This window comes from Rhipicephalus sanguineus, chromosome 2, assembly GCF_013339695.2.
Source record: "Rhipicephalus sanguineus isolate Rsan-2018 chromosome 2, BIME_Rsan_1.4, whole genome shotgun sequence".
Classification (NCBI taxonomy): Eukaryota; Metazoa; Arthropoda; class Arachnida; order Ixodida; family Ixodidae; genus Rhipicephalus; species Rhipicephalus sanguineus.
Window position 1 is genome coordinate 76,859,099 of NC_051177.1, and position 23,766 is coordinate 76,882,864.

General features: G+C 47.9%; 1 protein-coding gene across 2 annotated transcripts in view; it reads right to left on the reverse strand.

Moving 5' to 3' along the window:
- Positions 1 to 1,405: 1,405 nt before the first annotated feature.
- The window catches only part of LOC119383207 (EEF1AKMT4-ECE2 readthrough transcript protein-like), a 252,945-nt gene continuing 230,584 nt past the window's right edge, over positions 1,406 to 23,766 (reverse strand). The window contains exons 1-3 of one of the 2 annotated variants that reach the window (XM_037651247.2): positions 9,524 to 9,686; positions 8,478 to 8,727; positions 1,406 to 3,607 (exon numbers count right to left, since the gene is read on the reverse strand). In XM_037651247.2, coding sequence (XP_037507175.1) covers positions 1,439 to 3,607; positions 8,478 to 8,708 — 2,400 coding nt within the window. In that variant the 5' untranslated portion in view covers positions 8,709 to 8,727; positions 9,524 to 9,686 and the 3' untranslated portion in view covers positions 1,406 to 1,438. Of the gene's footprint in view, positions 3,608 to 8,477; positions 8,728 to 9,523; positions 9,687 to 23,766 lie in introns of those variants that run through there. The other variant, XM_037651248.2, reaches the window with a different exon arrangement.

The window sequence follows — 23,766 nt, forward strand, 5'->3', positions numbered from 1 at the left end:
TCCACTAGACACGTGTGGCACATACCCGTTTACCATGGGCCGCGGTGTACGGGTATGCGCCACAGGTGATTGACAGTTTATATCTATCCAGGAACGGCGAGAACAGACATTGGTTACCTAAATGCTAAAGCGTTAAGGAAAACCAACGTCGGCAGCATTGACTCAACGAATAGAAAGAATGAAAATTAGGATCCCAGCAGGAATCGAACCCAAGAATTCTGCGTGGCTATCAGGTATTCTACCACTGAGCCACGCCAGGTCTATCAACTGGTTTGAAAAAAACAGCCTACGCAGGCGTAATTCGGTACAACATCAATTGTGGTTGTGGTGCTGGCTATCTAATTTTACAAGAAAGCAATAAACGCTACATGATACTCCTACGATATGTACTCCTACGATACAGGCGTTGTATCAGATTAACGTCTGTAGTTCCAGTGTCGGCTCCGCTTTTATAGCAGTCTAATAAACATTACGTTTGTATTCCTACGATTCAGCAAGCTATATTGAAGCATTGCTCGACCCCGGAGGAATACATTAACGAGAGATATGATATCCACATCACCACACCGTAAAGTGCAGAACGGCGCAGTGTCCTCTTCATTTCTTACGAGGCTGGGCGATGGCCTCATGCTGACCGAGGATGATGCCAGATTGATTGACAGCCGCTTTGTAGATTAGGCTACGTAGGCCACACACACCCAGGTAGTCTACGAACACGACAAACACCATCCACTGATGTTGGTCTACGTAGCACTATCCAGGCCTACCAGCCTCGACGGCCTGAACCTCACCAATGCGATGGGTGGCTTCAGGTTCCGACATGTCGCCGGCTCTGTCGACAGACAATTTGTCGACGAAATGACCGAGGCATCCACGAATTCCAACAGCTCTACTATACCACATACTTCACTACACATGGACCCCTCGCCACCACGATCACGACCGGATACTATAACAAGTCATGACCAGCTGCTGGTGCTCACTAATTACGGTGATGATGCCCTTGTTCAAGAACTGTCAAGAATTTCTTGCCCACATGTACACGGGTTCCTGAAACGTGCGTGCGTTCTTGAGACAGGTATAAGCACTACGTATCAGCTTACCGCTACTGGTGTTGGTAATACCCACGTTGCATACGTAACCGTAAACAACTGGTTATATAACACATATGCGGCTCTGCAACATATATATATGTGTGCGTATAAAATTTATGCAAATCTTTAGCGTCATTTTGTAACGTGTCGCTCAGTAAAAAAAGGTTACGCCACCGTCCCCTACCCGCCGCATGCTTCGCATAACATCGACTCCCATGGTACGTGGGATCTGCCGAATTTTTTAAAGTAGACTATCTTGAAACTTCTCGATACCACCTCAATGTAGCGGGCGGGTTAGAATCACAAGTCTCATTTTATGGCTCGCACGTAACACGTGATTGTAATTAGTCCATCGGGCTGGCTGAGAAAGCATGGGGACATTGAACTTCAGGCCTCATGGGTGACCCGGGAACGCAAGAAAATGTCTCGGCAAAGTTCACGTCGTGCCTAAGAGGAAGGTTGCAAAGGGTCTTTGCCACATCAATGTCCTCTCCGCACGACCACAAGCAGCCGAAGACAAAGAACAGTGCCGATTCGGGTAAATCAGGGTAATCCTCCAGTACCGTGCCGTTCATTCTATACCCCGTACGTCCTCTGAAAGCATCCCAGAGAATAGAACGGGTTATCATTACTGACACAACATCTTTCTTGATAGCCCCATAGTCCAGCAGCTGTTCGTTCATTGCGCTTGCCATACAACGCCATGCAGCTTCAATTTCGGTGAACACCGCTTTTTCGCAAGTCTTTTGGCGTAATATTAGCTCTGAGAACAGTCTTACGACTATTCTAGACCCGATCCCAGCGATCTTTATCGCGCTGGGCGCATCTACTGCGTACCAAGGCACGTCTAGGTAACTAGCCTCCATGTCCGTCCTCCAGGCTCCGCCATGTCGCTCGCCCACTGCGTCTCCGAAGTTGCCTTGTACGTAGCTTCCATTCAGTGCGGATACATACGGCGCTGTACTTATCCAGTTCGTTACAGCGCTGAGCGTCATGTCAGGATAGCTCTCGTACAGATCATCGAAATACTCCGGTACAGTTCGCCTGAAGAGGCCCGTGTAAGCTGATGCCGACTTCTCGAGGGCATCACTCGTGCACTTGTCTCTAAGGGCAGCAGATTTCGCACGCGAAAGCACGTTGACGAAGGAACGGCCCATCCTTTGCATCAGCTTACCGACGTCATCCCTCACTCCGGCGGTAACGACGTCGCTAAGGTACGGGTACTCGAGCGCGTAGTGAAAGACGCGGTCGCTGTCGGCGAAGCACCGCTCCCTGTGAGTTTCCAGAACGGCGTCTTGTGAATCGGGAATTGCCGCTTTCGCTATGATGCGCCTGCTGGTGAATGGTACTAGCACTTGGGCGCACAGCCAGCCGTATAGTTCCGCAAAATCATCCTCTCCGAGCTTCTTGTGCAAGGCGAACACGGCGCGAAAATAACGACGGTCGTGAATGACGACGAGGACGCTGTTTTTATCGGAGATATTCAAAGAACTGCGAAAGGCTTTCAACCAGCGCTTTTTCGAAATAGATGGCGATAGGCTTTGAATTCTCATTAAGTCGGTGAACACTGCGCCATCTTTACCTTTAGAATGGTGGGTAGAAAGCGAAGGACTAACAGAAGACATCAGCGCAGTTTCCAAGCGTGACATCTTACTGGCTCTTTCTCGAAAGTCCGAAGTATTTTTGCGCTGTGACAAGGCGCCATACACAGCACGGAAGTACTCCTCATATTTCCGGGACGTCATGTTATTAATGCGCCAACTGCTTGCCGCCAGAACTGACGCCGCGTTCTTCGGCCTTCTAATGACGACCCGCTGCTTGGATCCACTCATCAAGGTTACTTCTAAGAGCACCGGTATCTTGACCACCTGGGACATGTAGATCATGCTATCCAGGACGTCAGAAGAAGTGTTCCCGTCGACGCCGCCGTCCGGCCATGCAAGGACGCCTTCCGCCAGGACCTCCCCGACGTACGCCGACTGGTCGTCCTCCTCCGCGACGATGTCGTCGCACGCGACAAGATGCCTCGCCGCTTTCTGCACGGCGGTCTGCTTCGTGGTTTCCAACGCATAGGGAATGCGCACGTCTTTGGCACGCCTGGTGACGTTGTTCCGAAAAGCCGAGGCGAGGACCTGCGCGACGCTGCGACCCGGGTGCTTCGTTGGCCACGAACCGCACACGTACTCGTGGAAATCTTCGCAAGGGTCGCGCCTCACGTCGAGAGAGTCCTTGAGCAGTGAGCCCATCCGACGGCAAGCCTCTTTGCCGCAAAGAGCAGCTTGCGTTGAGGAGGTCTCCCGCATCTCCAACTGGTGGCCACTGTCTTCGCTCCTCTTGGAAGCGTTTCTGATGAACAGTGCGATAGACAGTGTGACGAGCGCGACGACCACGAAAATCAAGACCGATGTGAAGACGAGGCATGTCCTGGCGGGGCTGCGCTGCACGACTCGCAGCAGAGACGTGGTGCCCTCTTGCCTCCTCAGTCCATCGTCGACATCATCTCGACAGGAAACCTGGGAGATTGAACGCATGAAACTCAAGCCTTCTCGCAGCTGATGAATCTATACTGATACTTCGCTAACAGATCAACGTGTCTTATGCAGTGCTTACATCCAAGATGCCTTTCGTTAACACACCTTAAGAAGCATGGAATAAAAGCTTGTGACCTGCAGTAGTGTCGAACGCAGGCTGTCGAGACCAAACGGCATTACCCAAGTTATCGGCAGAACTCTTCAGACATTCAATACAGACAAATATATCAACAAATTAATTAGTACATAATCAAATGAGCTTTTATCATCATGTTAGCGCTTAACGTCCGTATGAGTTCTTCTGTTGAGCGGGTTCCTATAAGCGGCGCCCAACGCGGGAGAGCGCGCGACAACGACCTCCTCCTGCTGACCTGTCACTCAATTGACGCCGGTAAATGCAATGTGAGAAACGAAAAAATGAATATAGGATTTAGTAGCTAATAATAATAATATCTGGAGTTTAACGTCCCAAAACCACAATATGATTATGAGAGACGCCGTAGTGGAGGGCTCTGGAAATTTCGGCCACCTGGGGTTCTTTAACGTGCACATAAATCTAAGCACACGGGCCTCAAACATTTTAGCCTCCATTGAAAATTCAGCCGCCGCGGCCGGGATTCGATCCCGTGACCTTCGGATCAGCAGTTGAGCACCATAACCACTAGACCACCGTGGCGGGCCTGGAAGCTAAGATAAACCCAGTAAAGCAAGTTTCGTCTAGGTGCACACAGGGTAGCATTTATTACAACAGTTTAATTGGGTTTTAATGCGAATTGGGCGCTTCTAGTCAAGTTTCATTGTTCTTTCACCTTTGGCATCGACCATGCCGCACAATTTGAGTGTTTGTTCTGAAAGACTATCCTGTAAACAACCTGAGGAAATAGCGCGCACCATATCGGCTCACGCAGTCACACGCAAGCATGTTTGGGGCACCATCCTACGGGAAGCCTTTGGCTTCAGAAACACCAATAGAATATTAAAAAGGTCCGCGATAGAAAAAAATTCGGCAGTTCCCATGCACAGTGGGAATCGATGTTATGCGAAGCATGCGCGAGATGGTGTCAATGGCGTAATTTTTCACATTGAGCGAAACGTTACGGAATGACGCTAGAGAAATGTGGAAGTTGTATACGCACGCTCACATGTTGAAGAGTCGCATATGTATTATATAACCGGTTTACAGTTGCGTAACGATGGCAACAGCAACATTGGGTGTTACCAACACGAGACGCGGTAAGCTGATAGGTAGTGCCTATATTCATAGGCGTGCGCACAGGGGGGGCAGGGGGGGGGCGGCCGCCCCCCCCCTAATCACCTAAGAGGGGGGGCGCAAAATCTGCCCTGTACATTGACCCTTGTAGTGACTTAAGTTGGAGGGGGGCGCAAAATCTGCGCCATACATTGACTTAGTAAGGTGGGGGGCGCTGCGATGAACATTTGCCCCCCCTAATGGGGAACCCTGCGCACGCCTATGCCTATATTCGTGTTTCGTGTCCTCTTTTTCGTGTGCATTCGTCTTCCCTTGTGGCGCCGTTTCAGTAGTATGGTGCCTATATTCTTCAATACTGGAGAGAGCGAATCCGAACAGGACAAAGAAGGAACACAGATGCACAAGACAAGGGTTACTCGCAACTAAGCTTCATTTAGGAAAGTTTCCCTAGATATATGGTACGCAGCCGAATGGTACGCGCAGGCATAAGGACGTACGTTACAGTCACAGGTGAAGTTGTTACAGTGCGTTACAGTTGTTATGATTATACTCGTCCGTTATGACGGAGAACGCAAGCACGTTTCACGAACCCGTGTGTATGTGTAGATGGGGTTCTTGACAGTTCCTGAACAAAGTCATCATCACCGTTATCAGTGAGCACCAGCAGCTGGACCGGGCTGTTATCGGATCCGTTCGTGATCGCGGCTACGAGGGGTCTAAGTGTAGTGAAGTGCGAGGTATAGTGCAGCTGGTGGAAATCCTGGACGCCTCTTACGATGAAATGATCTATGATGCCTCCTGTCCTGGACGTGGCAGCGAGGTCTTTTGGTGCCCTGTCCACATTCAAGCCGCCTTTCACGCAGTATAAGGACCAGACGTTGTTGGGTCTTGATAAGTCAATGTTGAAGTCACCGGTAATGATGAGAAGCCTGGTGCTCTCGGTAGATTTATTGTAGGGAAGCATTCACCCCGGTTTTTTTGTAATCCACGTAGTCCACGTTGCGGACCATGTCGACGAGTGGATGGTAGTTGAGCGTCTTCCAGAGGTGTTCTGTCTTCAGCTTCCTCACTTTCCAATAGTCGGCCGCGGTGGTGTACTGGTTACAGTGCTCGACTGCTGACCCGAAGATCGCGAGTTCGATCCCGGCCGCGGCAGTCGCATTTCGATGGAGGCAAAATGCTAGGTCTCCGTGTACTTTGCGATCTCGGTGCACATTAAAGAATACCAGATGGTCAAAATTTCCGGAGCTCTTCGCTATGACGTCTCTCATAATCATACCGTGGTTTTGGGACATAAAACCCGAACAATTATCACTTTCCTTGCGTGTCAATGTGTATGTTCGCGATTACTGCGTTCATTGAGACTCTGTTATCACCTGTGGCACATACCCGCATAACATGATCTCTGGTATGCGGGTGTGTGCCACACGTGACTGAGAGAAAGGGTTTCATGACGTACGTGACAGGTACCTTGCGTCATCCATGCCATGATCAGTGAATCGTGTTCGTCATACACTGGTCCCCTGCTATGCCAGTTTTGGTATATTACAAGTCATGGAGACGACTAGGAGAGCACCCAGACGTAGGCGGCTAGATAGATAGATAGATAGATAGATAGATAGATAGATAGATAGATAGATAGATAGATAGATAGATAGATAGATAGATAGATAGATAGATAGATAGATAGATAGATAGATAGATAGATAGATAGATAGATAGATAGATAGATAGATAGATAGATAGATAGATAGATAGATAGATAGATAGATAGAAACGGCCAAAGTGTCTGAGGTTCGCTTAGAAATGCTTCTCATTTAGTAAGTAAAATATGGTTGAAGAATTGGTGGCGAAAAAGTAGAGAGAAAGCACAAAAATAGATAGTGAGAAAACTAAGGTTAATCTGCGGTAAGGCGCAGAATGTCGGGCTGTGGATTCACTAGCCTTTTTTTTATAGGAATAAAGATTTAATTGTTGTAGACAAGGCATTAGACCGACTTAAAAATGATACTAATACGTATTTTTCGAGCTTGCATAGGTCAGGAGACGTTCATATAGCCTCCATCCATCCATTCCTAGGAATGTTTTAGTCTTCCATTTAAAGGGGTGGTGCCACCATGTTTGTGGCTTGTGCGTTCTTTGCTGTAAGCGTTTCCTATAGCTCCAGAACAACGATGCACGCAAGATTCATGTATTCTCGCTAAATAATTTAATATCGCCTTTTGATGTGGACAACTTTCGGTTTCGGTTTCTGGGCGCCGAAGTTGGGCAGTGACGTAAAAGTGTAGGAGGCGTGGTCACGTGACCACACAAGGCTGTGACGCACTTAGCCAGAAAATGATCGAAACTCGGCGAGTGATTTAGCAACCGATGCTTTGCCGGTACCATAGGTCGGCAAAAAATGTGGAGCTCACTCAGACTCACTCATGAAATATATTTTGCCCTTAGAGCTCACTCGGACTCAGATTCGCGAAATTTTCCTCAACCGGACTCACTCGGACTCAGACTCACTAAACATTTTTTCAGCCGGACTCACTCGGACTCAAACTCACGAAATTATTACTCACTCGGACTCACTCAGACTCAGACTCACGGCTTTGTCTGAGTCTGAGTGAGTCTGAGTGAGTCGACTCATGAGTCTGTTAGCGTATAATTGGTTTTATCGACTATGGTGTCAATGCTTTTTCACTCCAATATCTCGCATAATTGGTGCTCTACTTGGCGCCTTTTGATGTCGTACCTTCAAATATGAGTTATCCGTGGTTGCAATACAGTAAGGCCATTTTTATTTAAAGGGATGACTCAGACGAAATATTTTTATCAAGAACTTCCTGTGAAAGAGTTTTCGGGGGCAGGTCATGGCACCCCCCACCTCTGTAACTCATGCCTCTGATCAATAAATATTGAGCTGGCGTATGAACTCTAGGGCTTTGAAGTATGCGTGAGTCGGCGGGACTATAAACGTGAGCTGACATATGGCTGATAATATTGCTGAAGAGGTGCAGATAGAACGAGTGGTCGGCAAAAAGGTGTGGAGCTCACTCACACTCACTCATGAAATATATTTTGCCCTTGGAGCTCACTCGGACTCAGACTCACGAAAATTTTCCTCAACCGGACTCACTCGGACTCAGACTCACTGAAAATTTTCTCAGCCGGACTCACTCGGACTCAAACTCACGAAATTATTACTCACCCGGACTCGCTCAGACTCAGACTCACAGCTCGATCTGAGTCTGAGTGAGTCTGAGTGAGTCGACTCATGAGTGAGTTTGCCGACCTATGGCCGGTACTATAGTGAACTAGAATATATTCTAGTTCACTACAGCCGGTACGTACGTTGCGGAGGTGGCGGAGGTCCGCTGGTCACTCACGTCACTACAGCAGATCTGGTGTGACGTCACTACAACTTCCGTTGTCCATCCTACAGATCTACGTCAGTGTTGGCGCGCTAGCGATGGGTTTTGATCGGGAGAATGGGCATTTAGGTACACTTTGGAAGTGAATTAAAATATATTCTAAACGTTTGCTGTGTCCGACCCTTCGTGTGGAGTGTCCTTGCATACAGAGGAGACCCACAACAGGCTTGTTATAGCCTCGAAATTTGATGGCACCACCCCTTTAAGGGCAGTGTCTTCGTACCAGTGGTTTGGTCATGTCCTTTTCAGCGGCTAGGTCTCGTCTCTCGCCCTCGACGTTTCTCAGCGATCGATGGCGCCCTCCCTTGAAGCCGGCGGCAGCCGCAGCGGCCTTATCGGACGCGACGCACGGTGCGTTGCCCACAGAGGCCGCTTTCTTCGAGTGCACTGGTTGGTGTGGCGTGACCCTTGATGGAGAGTCCTCGATCGAAGGATTGTGCTCTGGGTGGCTCATCGTGGGGGACCTAAAACACCTGAAAAAAAAAAAAAACGCACAAGCTGTAGTGGGCATCGTGTTATCAACTGAGACCAGGAGACTTTAGGAGTATGACGGCAAATCTGATAATAACGGCAGACACTGCATATGATGTGATTCTTTCAGTTGCTGCCGTCACGTATGGTACGTTAATTCAATTGCATGTGAATGACCAGTTGCATGTGAATGAGATGACCTCGTGTGCCAGATAAAGGCATCATGGTAGCCATGTCAGACAGTCACAGTGTAATCAGTAGGATAACATATGAGGGGCTCACCTTTTTTGTTAGTTATGACCTATGAGATTCTAACCCGCACCATTCGCGGTTCGGGGTTTGGCTCCTTTTGTTTGTAAGTCCTCTGGTGTAGCTTGGTATGCCCTTGCGATATGCTTTCTGAATTTTTATTTAAGCATAATAATTCATTACCGCTTACATTACCTGGCAGCAATAAACCAACCTGTCACAATGTATGCGCTGATAAACTTAGCTCTCAGGACACGACATGGTGTACATGTTAAACAAGGCCTTATAAGAGAGACCCCAGTTTAATAATTTTATAAAGGAACAAAATATTGCCTCACGCGTCTATGTAACTGACAAACAGCCATGACCAGTTGAATAGCTCAGAAATTTCACACGATTTAACTGAAGGTTCGGCTGTAGTTAGGCAGTATTTGTACAGAAACAGTGAAGGGAAGACAGAGTCTGACGACACAGTATTGCCGCTGAGTATTTAACTCCTCATCCCTCTTTGCGTGTTCGCGATTAGAGACGTGTTTTACTATAGATTACCTGTAATCACTTGTTCGAAAGAGTAGAGAAGAATAGAGTGGATACTAGAAACCCTGGCACAGTCGGGCCCCTTGCTCAGGCTTGCGCTTGTCCTCTTCTTCGATAGTTGTTCTAACACTCGGACAATGGTGATGATGGCCCTCGGACAAATACGAGAGGTCATAATGTCGATTGTCAGGTGTGCTGAGTTGTACCCCACCCACTACGCGGGATAGACCTATAATCGACAGCAGCAATAATAAGTGTTCACCATGAGTTCGAGCTGTGTTAAAAAAAAATGTCAGGAAAGCGAGATTAGTATGCATTAGAGTCGTGGCACTTAAATCAAGTTATTTGAGAGGCAATAAATAACGATAACAAATTTAAGGACCACTGAACCGGATAACTCGAAAACTAAAACATTCAGGCTGAAATGAAAAGCGAAAAAAAAAAAACGAAGCCAGAGTAACACAAGAACTAACAGGTTAGCTGCTCCTTTAATTGTGAGAAATAATATAAAGCGCAGCAAACCCGCGACTAAAGCAAGTTTCGATGCTGCAAATGACAGTGCGACCGGAACACTTACGCCTAGCGAGACATTCTCAAGGCCCTTATCAAACTTTTGCAAGGAAACAGGCGGAGGTTCGATATTCAAAGGAGTCCTCGCAGTTCAGGTTAATTCCCCACCATATCTTTTCTCGTGTTCGACAGTTTTCGCGCGCTCTCTCTCTCTCTCTGTCTATTTTCTTTTTGTCTTTTTAGGCCACAGTTTCCAATCCGCATGCATTGCCAAGGTACCACGTGACAACCTTCATTCAGTTCCTTAGGCAGACCTCTCAACTTTCCTATCGTACCAGAACTCGCCCTTTCCCTATCGACCTCCCTACCCTAATATAGCTAGCTTAAATAGATGCTGATTGTATGGACTCTGCTTTTGAAGTAATTATGTGACCACCGCATATTCTCTGCATCAGAAGTGCAGAAGAAGAGGAGTGAAAAGAACACGCCAGGCCTGCGCGGAATAAGCAGCAAAGTCGCAGAGAAAGCTGGAAGCGCGGCCTTTCTTGAGCCCGCTCTAAACTCTCCTGGAGCAACTAGTACAAGTACACTCGCAGGGTATCCATCATCATCATCATCATCATCATCATCATCATCATCATCATCATCATCATCATCATCATCATCAGCCTGTCTACGCCCACTGAAGGGCAAAGGCCTCTCCCATGTTCCGCCAATCAACCCGGTCCTGTGCTTTCTGCTGCCACTTTATACCTGCAAACTTCTTAATCTCATCTACCCACCTAATTTTCTGTCTCCCCCTCACGCGTTTGCCATCTCTTGGAATCCAGTCAGTTACCCTTAATGACCACCGGTTATCCTGCCGACGTGCTACGTGCCCGGCCCATATCCATTTCTTCTTGATTTCAACTATGATGTCCTTAGCCCCCGTTTGTTCCCTGACCCACTCTGCTCTCTTCCTGTCTCTTAAGGTTACACCTATCATTTTCATTTCCATCGCTCGCTGCGTCGTCCTCAATTTAAGTTGAACCCTCTTTGTAAGTCTCCAGGTTTCTGCTCCGTAGGTAAGTACCGGTAAGATGCAGCTGTTATATACCTTCCTCTTGAGGGATAGTGGTAGATTACCATTCATGATTTGATAATGCTTGCCGAATGAGCCCCAACCCATCCTTATTCTTCTAGTTATTTCACTCTCATGGTTCGGCTCCGCGGTTACTACCTGTCCTAAGTAGACGTACTCCTTTACAACTTCCAGTGTCTCGCCACCTATCGCAAAGCGCTGTTTTCTGCCAAGGTTGTTCCACATTACTTTAGTTTTATGCATATTAATTTTCAGACCTACTCTTCTACTTTCCGTATCCAGTTCAGTAATCATGAGCTGTAATTCGTCTCCCGCGTTATTCATCAATGCAATGTCATCAGCGAATCGCAGGTTACTGAGATACTCTCCATTAACTCTTATCCCTAATTCTTCAATCTAGGGCCCTGAAAACTTCCTGTAAACACGCGTTGAATAGCATTGGAGAGATCGTGTCTCCCTGCCGCACGCCCTTCTTTATTGGAATTTTGCCGCTTTCTTTATGGAGGACTATAGTGGCTGTGGATCCGCTGTAGATTTCTTCTATTATGTTTGTATAGGCTTCGTCGGTGCCCTGATTCCGCAGTGCCTGCATGACTGCTGATGTCTCCACCGAATAAAATGCCTTCTCGTAATCTATGAAGGCTATGTATAGGGGTTGGTTGCATTCCGCGCATTTCTCTATCACCTGATTGATAGTATGAATATGGTCTATTGTTGAGAAGCCTGTACGAAATCCTGCCTGGTCCTTTGGTTGATTGAACTCTAATGTCTTATTAATTCTGTTAGCAATTACTTTTGTAAATAGTTTGTAGACAACGGACAATAAGCTGATGGGCCTGTAATTTTTCAGGTCCTTGACATCCCCATTCTTATGGATCAAGATTATGTTGGCTTTCTTCCAAGATTCTGGTATCCTCGCCGTCGAGAGACACTTCGTATACAGGGTGGCCAGTTTCTCGAACATAATACCTCCACCGTCTTTCAGCAGGTCTGATGTTATCTGATCCTCACCAGCGGCTTTGCCTCTTTGCATTCCTTTTAGGGCTTTCTTTACTTCTCCTGTCAATACTGGTGGGATGTCAGATTCCTCTGCGCTATTACTGCTTCTTACGTTATCATCCTGACTGTCTCGGCTGCTGTACAGATCTCTGTAGAACTCTTCCGCTACCTCAACTATTCTATCCCTATTGGTTGTGACCTTGCCTTCCTTGTCCCTTAATGCATACATCTGATTTTTGCCTATGCACAGTTTTGTCTTCATAGCTTTGAGGCTTCTTCCATTCTTTAGAGCATGCTCAATTCTCTCCATATACTTTCTTATGTCGGCTACTTTACGCCTATTGATTAACTTCGAAAGCTCCGCCAGCTCTATTTTGTCTGTTGCATTTGAAGCTTTCATGGCTTGACGTTTCTTAATGAGGTTTCTCGTCTCTTGGGATAGCTTACCAGTGTCCTGTTTAACGACTGTACCCCCGACTTCCACTCCATACTCCTTTACTAGCCAGATTATCATTCATTGCGTCAACGCTAAGGTCGGTTTCCTCGGTTAAAGCCGCGTACCTATTCTGAAGTGAAACACTGAATTCCTGTACTTTCCCTCTCAGAGCTAGTTCATTAATCGGCTTCTTGCGTATCAGTTTCTGCCGTTCCTTTCTCAAGTCTAGTTGTATTCTAGATCTATTCTAGTGAATTCTATGGTCACTGCACCGGATCTTGTTAACTACTTCCACATCCCGTACAGTGCCTGGGTAGGCACACATTATGAAGTCTATTTCATTTTTAGTTTCGCCATTAGGAATCCTCGACGTCCACTTACGAGTAGCTCGTTTTCTGTAGAAGGTATTCAGGATCCGTAAATTGTTGCGTTCTGCGAACTCTACTATTACTCCCCTCTGGCGTTTCTAGAGCCGATGCCATATTCCCCAACTGCATGATCTCCAGCCTGCTTCTTGCCTACCTTTGCATTAAAGTCGCCCATCAGTGCAGTATACTGTGTCTTTGCCTTACTCATTGCTGATTCTACGTCTTCGTAGAAGCGTTCAACCAGTTGATCATCATGGCTGGATGTAGGCGCGCATGCCTGTACCAGCTTCATCTTTTACCTCTTAATAAACTTAATTACGATACATATCACCCTCTCATTAATGATATAGTATTCATCTTTATTGCCAGCTATATTTTTATGAATCAGGAACCCCACTCCTAGTTCTCTTCTGTCAGCTAAGCCACGATAGCATAGCACGTGTCTGTTCTTCGCTGTTTACTAACACAGGCCACGGACCGCTTCCGGTTTCGTGCGCTGGCGTTGGCTAGCAGAATTGGCGGGGAACAAAAGCCTTGGCGAGTAGCCCGCAGAGTTTCAACACTTTTCTCCCGGTGTCTAGCAAACTATTTGAATTAAATGTTCTTCTAATTAAATATACCTCACTGAGCCCTATTACATCCCATTTAACACCCTCTAATTCCTCGAATAGTACAGCTAGACTCGCCTCACTAGACAAAGTTCTAGCGTTATACGTTGCCAAGTTCAGATTCCAATGGCGGCCTGTCCGGACCCAGATATTCTTAGCACCCTCTGCTGCGTCGCAGGTCTGACCGCCGCCTTGGTCAGTTGCTTCGCAGCCGCTGAGGACTGAGGGCCGAGGGTTAATTGGTGTATTCATGTGAGAGGTAGTGGCCAAGTACTACACCAGGATGGGCAATCCTGCTCTGGTGAGCGAGTGCATTGCTTGCTGTGGTCGCCAGTGATGCTGCACCCCAGGCCTTGTCAGCTTTGCATTAAGCCGCAGGCCCCACTTCTGGTGGTGCCCTTCCGTCAATTCCTTTAAGTTTCAGCTTTGCGACCATACTTCCCCCGGAACCCAAATACTTTGTCTTCCCGGAAGCTGCCCGCCGAGTCATTTGAGTAACTCAGGCGGATCGCTGGTTGGCGTCGTTTATGGTCAGAACTAGGACGGTATCTAATCGTGACGTGACGCGAGGATCAGCTGCAGTGACGTGACGTGAGGATCAGCTCCTCAGCTAAGATTCTTCTGCTAGGCGCGCACGTTCAGTCATGCCTTGTCGCCATTATCACCGTCGTCGCCGTCAAAAGTATCGACTAGTGTTGAAGACGATATTTTGGAGCTTAGAATCCACTGCGCCATAAACGATAACTTCTGTGAAGTAGGGAAGCACCCACTATGTCATTATTCGTCATTCTGCGGCGAAGCGAGGTACCTGCTACACATCTGTAAGGTATTACGTGCACTTTGCTGATGCTGTAACTGATGACGAAGAAGAATTGTGGCTGAGCACTTTATAGTGGGTGGGAAGCTTTAAACCATACACTCGTTGCGCAATTCACATTATGTGACGCCTGGTTGTTACCTTACTCTTCTACCACGTTATATTACGTATGTTAATGCGATTCCTTGCTCGACATGACGCCTGTACAGGGCCTTTTTGCAAAGGAGCTTCAAGCATTGGCGTGGCTCTGTGGTAGAATACTCGACAGCCACGCAGAGGGCCTGGGTTCAAATCCAATCCGATCCTGGATATACGAGGGTTTTTCAATAACTAAAGGCCCTTTGGTCCCCAGAAAATATTTATTCAAGTTTTTATTGGCGGGTTTAGTTTAGTACAAACCTACTTAACTTTTCGACACAGTCATCGTTAACTTCTAAGTACCTTTCGTGCCACTAGCTGTACCAGTTTCTTTAGTCCCACTGCGTAGAACTTCGCCTCCTGGGACTTGAACCAGCTGACAACGTTGGTCTTGAGTTTCCCGCTGTCTTCAAATTAAAGTGCAAGAAGTGAAATAGTCAATTGGTACAATGTAAGGACTGTAGGGCCGGTAATCATAAAGTTCCCAACTAAAATCTTGAGCCTTCTTGATTCTGGCTGCGGTGTGATGACGCACGTTGTCATGGAGGAGTACAATTCCAGAAGAAATTTCTCAGCGCCGTCGATTTTGACCACACGTCTCAATTAGGTGAGCGTTTCGCAGTATACGTCAGCTGTAATTGTGGTCCCACATTCCATGAAAACAACCAAGAGGACGCCCTTTCCTTTCTAGAAAACGGTAGCCATCATTTTTCGGCTAACAATAACCTAGAGAGTAAAGTGGCGCTGCGATCGTTCAACCACCATGGAAATGATGCACGGAGGAATGATGGGAAGTACAGGCTTCGGACTGGATTCCGTTAGCTAGCGAACTGTCTACGGATCTTTTTCTGTAGTTTCAGTTTTGTTCTTTGCGAGGCATGGGCAGTGGGGTGCGTTGCAAAGCGCTCAAGCAGTGCCTTTGTTGTTCAAAGAGGCTGAATACCGCTAGTTCTCTTGGTCTGCTGCGACGTTGCAGCTTTACAGGTTGTATTTGACAGTCTGAGCAAAGCATCGCGCACTCACCGCTGCGCATAGATGTAGCCTCCCATGCCAGTGCAGAAAATTGCATAGACTTCATGTTTGTTTGATAAGCGCGTCTTGCCAAAACTTGTTCAAATCGGCTGCAAAACGACGGCGAAGCTGAGTAGACACGCCGTCACGCTCCTCTGACTCGACTTCACAACAAAACGAGACATGCGTTGGGGGCAGACCGCTCGGATATAGGGATAGTAAAATTGATGAACGATTAATCGATTAATCGATTAAAGCCCAATTAATCGATTAATCGTCATCGATTTCCGCCTTTCGATTAATCGAATTAATCGATTAAAACTATTCGATTAACCGATTACGACACCCCCCCCACTCCCGCTTCCAACCTCGCCCCTTGGCCGGAGCGTGAGCTTCGAGGCGCGCTATCTTGCAGACGCAGATGCCGTGCACATCGCCTCTATTTCACTGCTTTTCACTTTTCACAGTGAGTATTTCTGCGCTAGCAGAACCGACCCGGAGCTGGCGGCGGCCATACCCCATAGAGAAAGATATGAACTCGCCCTGAACTCCGTCCAACTCCAAGCACTCCCCAATGCTTCAAGCCCGGGCAAGGAGGCGGCTCCACCCCATCGAGGCAGAAATGAACTTTCCCGGTTCTCTGCGGCTCACAGACTACTGTTGCTACTGCCTTCACCCCCTCTCCCTTAAGCTGGTTGAGCGTCGACTGAGTATTAGTGATGCAGAACTATCGGTAAATTGACTATCGATAGCATTTCAAAGCACTGAACCTGCATTAAATGCAGGTTCAGTGCTTTGAAAGTTATTGTATACGGATGTACTACGCGGTTCGATGACCGGATGTTTACTTGATGCAACACTGCCCACGCTGAGGTCGGTGTCATATCCACGGTGCCCATTACTGCGGTGGCATTTATCATCCCAGCGCTAGCTTATAAAGTCACTGAAATTGCTTGTCCTAGAATGTGCTTACATGTGCACGTGCGTCAGAATGCATTCGTACTAGCAACATACACAATGAAGGGCCACCAATGAATGAAACTCTAATGGGGACGATCACATTTCTGAGACTTTAGAACTGCAAGTTCGAGATAAACACATACTTCTGTGGACAGCGCAGAGACGGGACACACAATAAAAAACGCACAACATAGGCGCTTTTTGGCACAAGTCTGTGTTCGTGCCAACAAGCCCAAAAAACCACTGTTCTGAAGCTTTAGCTGGAGAAGCGTCAGTGCACTGTTCCACCGCTGCATACAATCAAGCACAAACTAGCAGGGGCGTAGCCAAAGGGGGGTTGGGGGGGTGCAAACCCCCCTCCGAAATTTTTCAGTTTTGCTTGCGCATATATACACGCACACATACAAACGCACACACGAACATACATAAAGTATGGTTGAACCCCCCTCCCCCCGAAAAAAATTTCTGGCTGCGCCCCTGCAAACTAGGTACAGCAAGTCTTATTGATTTCGTGCTTCCCAGAGGAGAAAATTTCCATATGCTCTGCACGGCTGTCCTATGTTTGACAGCAGACACTATTCTGCACATTGGCTATCGTATTGTAGTGTAGCCAGCCTTTCTGGACACTTTTTTTCCTCTTGATACTTTGTGCGAATTTCGCAGGGTCTTTCACCGGAGTGAACCAGAACCAGGACTCCGCCACCGTCTCCCCACAGCCTGACAAAGCCGCAACGGCTAAGGGTGCGACATTTCTCGAGAAATGGTTCGACGCCAACGCGAAGTTCAGACCTGAGGACTTGGACAACTACGCCGTCCAAACAGATGCAGAAGCGGATAGATTCGCACAGGTATAGATGATTTCTCGTCAGACACATATGGGCGCGGCCACATTGGGCTGTTAAAGGGCCCCTAAACCACCCAGAGGTCGAAATTGAGTTGTGGTGTGACAGTTGCGCACGAGTCTACAACGAACACGTATATCAGTGAGAATTTTTAGAAACGGTGCCGTAATAGCGGAGCTGGACGCGTTTGATGACCGAAACGGTGCGATCGCTCATTTCACTCTTTCCTTCGCTACCCTCCGCTCGTCGGCTGGTCTCCTCTCCCAAACTCACGTGACATACCGTCATCGCTGACGCGCTCTTCGAAACAGCGGGCACTTCCGGTTGCCACGACTCCGTGAACTCGGTGCTTCTCGGCTAACCGCTGTTGACGTGCCGGCCCGTGCTCGTACGCATTGTGCTGATATGGACCCTGTGTTGCGCGCACGCCTTCAAAAAAAATGATGGGCCGGTACGGTGACACGCGTCGCGTCTTTTCGTTTTAGGGGCGAAGATCCTCTTAGTCTAACCTTGTCACGCGTCCGGCGTAAGGCGTAACCAGCAGTATACTACGACCCATCACCGATCCTTCGCATACTGCCCACTACTTCGTCTTTGCAAACATCCTACTACGATCCATCACCGATCCATTACTTCACCGACCATAAAGCCGTTACAATCAAGGGGGAACGGAAGCCACCTTTGCAAACTGCCCACTACTTCGTCTTTGCAAACATCCCACTACGACCCATCACCGATCCATCACTTCACCGACCATAAAGCCGTTATAATGAAGGGGGAACGGAAGCCACGTCTAGCTACCACTTACGATTAACAAAATTTCTTGTGTAAATATATACAGTGTTTGTCACGTCTTTGATGATGTCAACAGCGGTTAGCCGGGCTATCGCTTTGATTGCTGCTGGGCGAAACCACTGAAGATTTCACGGTGTAACCATGATTGCTTCAGGAGCTTCGCCCAAGCTCTTCATCATTCACCCGTGGATATGCTGTGAATTTTTTTATCCAGTCGGCGCTTTTGCAGCCGCACACTGATTCGTGAAAGCCGTCGCAAGACACTGTCGGATTCAGTCCGCGCAGCTTACCAGACCGCTAGGCGTGACTGTGCTTGTACGCTAGCGATTTGGCAGTTGCGTTAGGGGCCGTAGTTGCCGATTCGCAAGCGCGCACACGCGGGCAACACGACGAAGAGTAGCAAGGAGCGCGGGCAGCTGCTTGCAGACTAACCGGAAGTCGTAGGTTCTTGTTCGACCAATCGCAGCATCGCCTGCATACCGCATCACGGATTCAACACGCTGACGTGCTGACGGCAGACCGGAAGGGCCCGTAGAGAAGAAATGTTTCTGGGAATTTGCGACACGCGCGCGGCTTGTAGCGTTGTCACGTGTGGCATCGTTCATCGTCACGGCATTCTGCATGCGATGCGCGTGTTTACTCGAAATGTTTGAAAAAATATCGGAGGTGGTTTAGGGGCTCTTGAAGTGGCCGTAGGAGTGGTAAATGTCACGTAGATCCTCCGTGAGAACAGTAAAAAAGGAAATGTTTATTCACGATGTTTCGACCAGAGTCTGGGAGGACCATCGTGGTTTGGAGTTGCAGGCACCAAGGTGCCTCTGTCGGTGAAAAACTTTCGTCTGTAATTGTGGCATATGAAATGAATAGAATTCTTGTTGAGCAAGCACGATTGAACTTATTTCGAAGGGCTCGTATGGGTACGAAATGACAGAGGCGTGAGAACGATGTGAAACTAATATTTGATGTTTGTTTTTGCAGCTTATCTGGGCGCAACCCCCTCCATTAGTTGCGGCTACGAGCAGTTCAAGTTCGCATCAAAGCCAGACGAGGACCCAAAGGAAATCCCTGTGTGCAATTACCAGTATGGGTAAGTTCACCCTTGTGTATCTTCGAAAGGGAAAAAGTCTGATCATTTAACGATTTGACTGAAAGCATTCGCATTGAAACTTTCTAGAACAATCCCACCACCGCAAAAACGTTTCGACGGCGGGATTTAATATCTGGACCCCCTTACCGATACTCTAATCACTATGCCACATGCACCTGCCTCATCAGGCGGAAAAGAACGCCTTTCATCCTTTCAACCCTGCACTTTTTATTTCGGCCGGAGACCTTTTTGTGCGTGTTTTCCTAATAGGTAGGACCTCAGAAGACAAAACGAAAAATTGAGCCAGTGGTGCAAGTATTTAGGGATTAATTAGCATGGAACCAAATTAGGTCATCAGGGCTCAGTGGTTGTGAAATTAGAAAAATGGCTTCTTTATTTCTGCTATTCACTAGAGTACACAAAATCCGAACCACGTCTCATTTTTCAGTTTTTTTTAGTATGATATTCCTTGAGAGAGCTTCTGTACGACGTCCCGAAAACGGCGCTTAGCCACCTCAGCTGACCCACCTCGGCGTCACCCATGACTTCGGTCAAGCTTCTTCTTCTTTGTGGCTCCCACTTCCGCAAACATGTCGCAACTTTGGTGTCAATCACAGTGGGGATAATTGAAGAAGTATTTCCCCAAGAATGTGCAGTTTTGGTCTCATTTCCGTGGTGCTAGGGGAAATGTTCTGTGGTGGTGTCAATCGACACTGCCAGGGCCGAAAGGGTTAAGAATGCCCCGCGTGGAAGAAAGCGCGTTCAGACGCTTGACACGGTTTCCATAGCGCTGGCGGTTTCCCTCGCTCAAGCCTGCGGTTGGGGAACAAATGCCGACAGTTTGCAATCGGTCTCGCTGATCACCGCACTCCATCGCCAGGGTCTATCTACTGCTACACAGAGGGACCTCCTATTCCCCACCCACAACCACACCCAGGTCTTCAAGGTGTTTCTTCACTTTCTTAAGGACACTGAACTGGACAAACGGTTGTAGAAGCCGCCCACCACGTCCTCGGCCATGGACGCCACTCTGCTCTCCTTCAATTCTCCTCTTTATTGCCCTCTCCCCGTTCCCGTACAGACCATGGGGTTTGCTTCCAGCTATAATGCTGCTGGAGTAACGTATTTTCCTCTCTCCAACTTCTCCTCCGCCTCCTCCTCCTTAGCCTCATTTCTCGCATACACCACTGAGGTGTGAGACCTACACCACCACGCTGTTGTTGGCATCATATAGTCTAAAGTTGTTTGACGCTGCCGCTGCCCAAGCCACGATGTAACGCTAAAGGATTTATCTAGAATTTACCGTGAAATCTACACTTTTTCTTCCAATGCATCTGTTATCTACAGACACACCGTATAAACACGGTGGCTAACGTACGTAAAATTTTCGCAAGTCGAAATCAGGAGTACCGGTATACAAGAAGGGTGAACCTCGCAGCGATTGCGGCAGTGATTTCGAATGCGATGTTTCAAAATTAGGCGTAAGTTGATTTTCCTGTTATCAGCTTGTTTTCTTTCGGACTATTCACACCGGGGGGAAGGTACAATGAGACGGTTGATAAATGCACCAACCGAGTGCTTTGACGGCGACTTATATACAGGGTGTGTGCGGAAAGTAGTAGGACTGATTTTTCCCCGCCAAAACGTGTTAAAGGAGGGGTCTGTTTCTGCACTGGTTGGGTGGTGGGGGGGTCTTAGCTACCAGCGTACCAGTCACCAGTGTTCTACAAGCGGAGTGTAAATCGAGTTTATGGTGAACGCCTTTCAATGTGCCTTGTCATCTCCACAATGAACCGTTTGTTAGAGCGGCGTTATGCAGTGAAGTTTTGCTTCAAACTGGGTAAAACTGCGCGTGAGACCCATGGCATGACGGAGACTGCTTATAAGAGAGATGCCATGGGTTGATTTTTTGAGTGGCACAAATTGTTTCGGGACAGAAGAGAGCAAGTTTAATATGAGCAAAGGTCAGGACGCCCTTCAAAGGGTAAAAGTGACGAAAATTTTGTGAAAGCTCGAAATCTCTTGAACTCTCACCGCACATTGAGGGTGCGGATGATATCAAAACAATTAAACTTGTCAAAAACTATTGTGCACGACACTGGGGCCGAAAACTTGGGATTGAGCACGGTTTGTGCAAAATCGCTGGATCGTGGAGGTTCCATCACGACAATGCGCCGAGCCATACCGCCTTTGCTGTCATGGACTTCCGGACCCAACATGGTATCACATATATCTTACCTAGCCACCCTATATCCCAGATGTCGCTCCTTCAGACTTCTTCCTCTTCCCCCGATTGAAAAGGGCCATGAAAGGACGGCACCACGGCTCGATCTAGGCCATTCAAGACGTCGTAACGAGGGAGCTGATGAGCAATCCAGTTTCTGCGTTCCGGGGAGCCTTCAGTGACTGGCAGAGCCACTGGAAACGCTCTGTTGACGCAGAAGGAGCATTTGAAAACTACGTGTGACAGTTGTGAATAAACACTTTCTTTTTTAAATTCAGTCCTACTACTTTCCCGACAGACACTGTATATGTCCCTCTTGTCGAAACGTAGGCTCCAGTGGCATTGCTTGTTGACTGCTCACCCCTTCAAGCCACCATTTTCCTAAACAAGATAGAATAGAATAAAAAGGAACTATAAATGGATGCCTTGCACTTGACGTCAGACAGGCAAGGACGTACCGTACTGGCACCCCAAATGGTGGTTGCAGGATAACGTCAGTGCATTATATTAAATGCCACGGAACCTTGCTTGCATGCGTGCGAGAACTTGCAGCAGGACCACCGCTCCCGATAAGTGCAGCTCTCGGACATTGCTGGTCCTCCAAGATGGCTGCTTAGATGACGTCATTGCAAGCCATCTATACAGCGCAGCATATCGTAAACCTGTCACTAGTCCTAAACGTCTCTACATGTGCCACTGTAACCTCACTCGCGAACCACGCAGGTAGAAAAGGTCAAGGTCTCGGGTGCGTCCATACTTGAAGGAGGCCCCTCCTGGGGGTCCATCGTCGGCATCATGGCCGCCGTGCTGATCGGCGGATTGGTCCTCACCGGTGCCGTCCTCATGCCCAAGATGAGTCTTAGGCATAGCGCGGCTGCTGCCGCCGCTGCAGCCACCGAATTGGAAGCCGGCGGCTCTGGCGAGAGCGCAGATGGTGCTGAAGAGCCCAAGACGGTCGAGAAGACGGCCGAGGCCACCGAACCCGCTACCAGCCACGAAGCGCTCGCGAAGAAGTGACGGCGCTGTGGTGCGGCCGTATCCTCGTCCAGGCCTCGCGTTTGCGCGTGTATATCGTCGCACGCACGCCGAGCCTGTGAATATCTAATTCACAGTCGCTCCGAAGTATACTGTATACGGATATCATCCCCAAAAAGAGAAAGAAATGGAAGAAGTCTACTTATCATACGCAAAAGAAAGCTTGTTCGTATACGTCTCGTGTGTTGTCAATGATCACCCTACCGAGCTTGCAAGATTGCTAGGTAAGATCTAAAGAAATCTACGTCAATACGAATACTGCGGTATAGTAGAAATAGTTTAAATTCTGAAGTATGGCGTGTTGTTGGTTTATAGTTGGCTCATACATTCAGCAGACACATTTAAAATGCGCGAAGAAGACAACACGTGCGTGGGCACGTTAAGTGTAGAAACACGCACACACACGAAGCGCAGACGTCCAACTGTGTTTATTTCTGAAGGTAGAACATTCATGCTCGATGACAAAGAGCGACTGGTGTGCAACTGCTCCTTGTCGTCCCCTGTAAATGTTCTGCCTCCAGAAATAAACATGGCTGGCAGTCTGTGCTTCGTGCGTGCGTGTTTCTAGGTTCCTACACGTTGTTTTCGCGCAGATTAAACTCGTCTGCTGAGCCCAAATTCCTATCTTCATTAAACTCTGTAATCTTTAATCCCCTGTACCCCATTTACAGAGCTCTTAGGCGGCTATACAGAAGCCGAAAAAATTCTAACTCTCCGCATTTGATTCAAGGACAATCATTTGTAATGCTTGTTGAGCGAAGGGGGCTTTGACAACCATGAATCACTAAATCACACCGGAAAAATACGACTACAGCGAGCATAGCAGTTACGAAAAATTTGTTTTCCGAGTACCTGGGCGAATTGGCAGTTGGCACGTATACGCGATTTTCCTTGAAGATACTAAGGTGCAAGAGCGTCAGTTACGGGGCGTGTAACAACAAGGACCTCGACGTATACCTCATTATTATCTGGAATTGTGAGACGTGCCCGCCATTTGTTCCCTTTACGCCCGTCTTTTCAACGTTAATACACGACGGTAATGACAACATGAGCGTCTTTTTCATGTCTATCGCCCAGCGACATAATCGTTCTGTACTGGAGTAAAAGGCCTATAATTAAAAAGTCATATGGCATGCTTCAAAAAGCCGTTATGACTGCACGCTCTTTTTCTGCGGTTATTTTCTTTTCTGTCGTTTTTTTTTTCGTTTTTGTGTGCGCGCGCGTATGTGTGTTTATGTATGTGCGTGCGCGCGTGTCTGTGTGTGCGTGTGTGTGAGTGTGTGCACGTGTGTGTGTGTGCGCGCGTGTGTTTGTGTATGTGCGTGCGCGCGTGTCTGTGTGTGC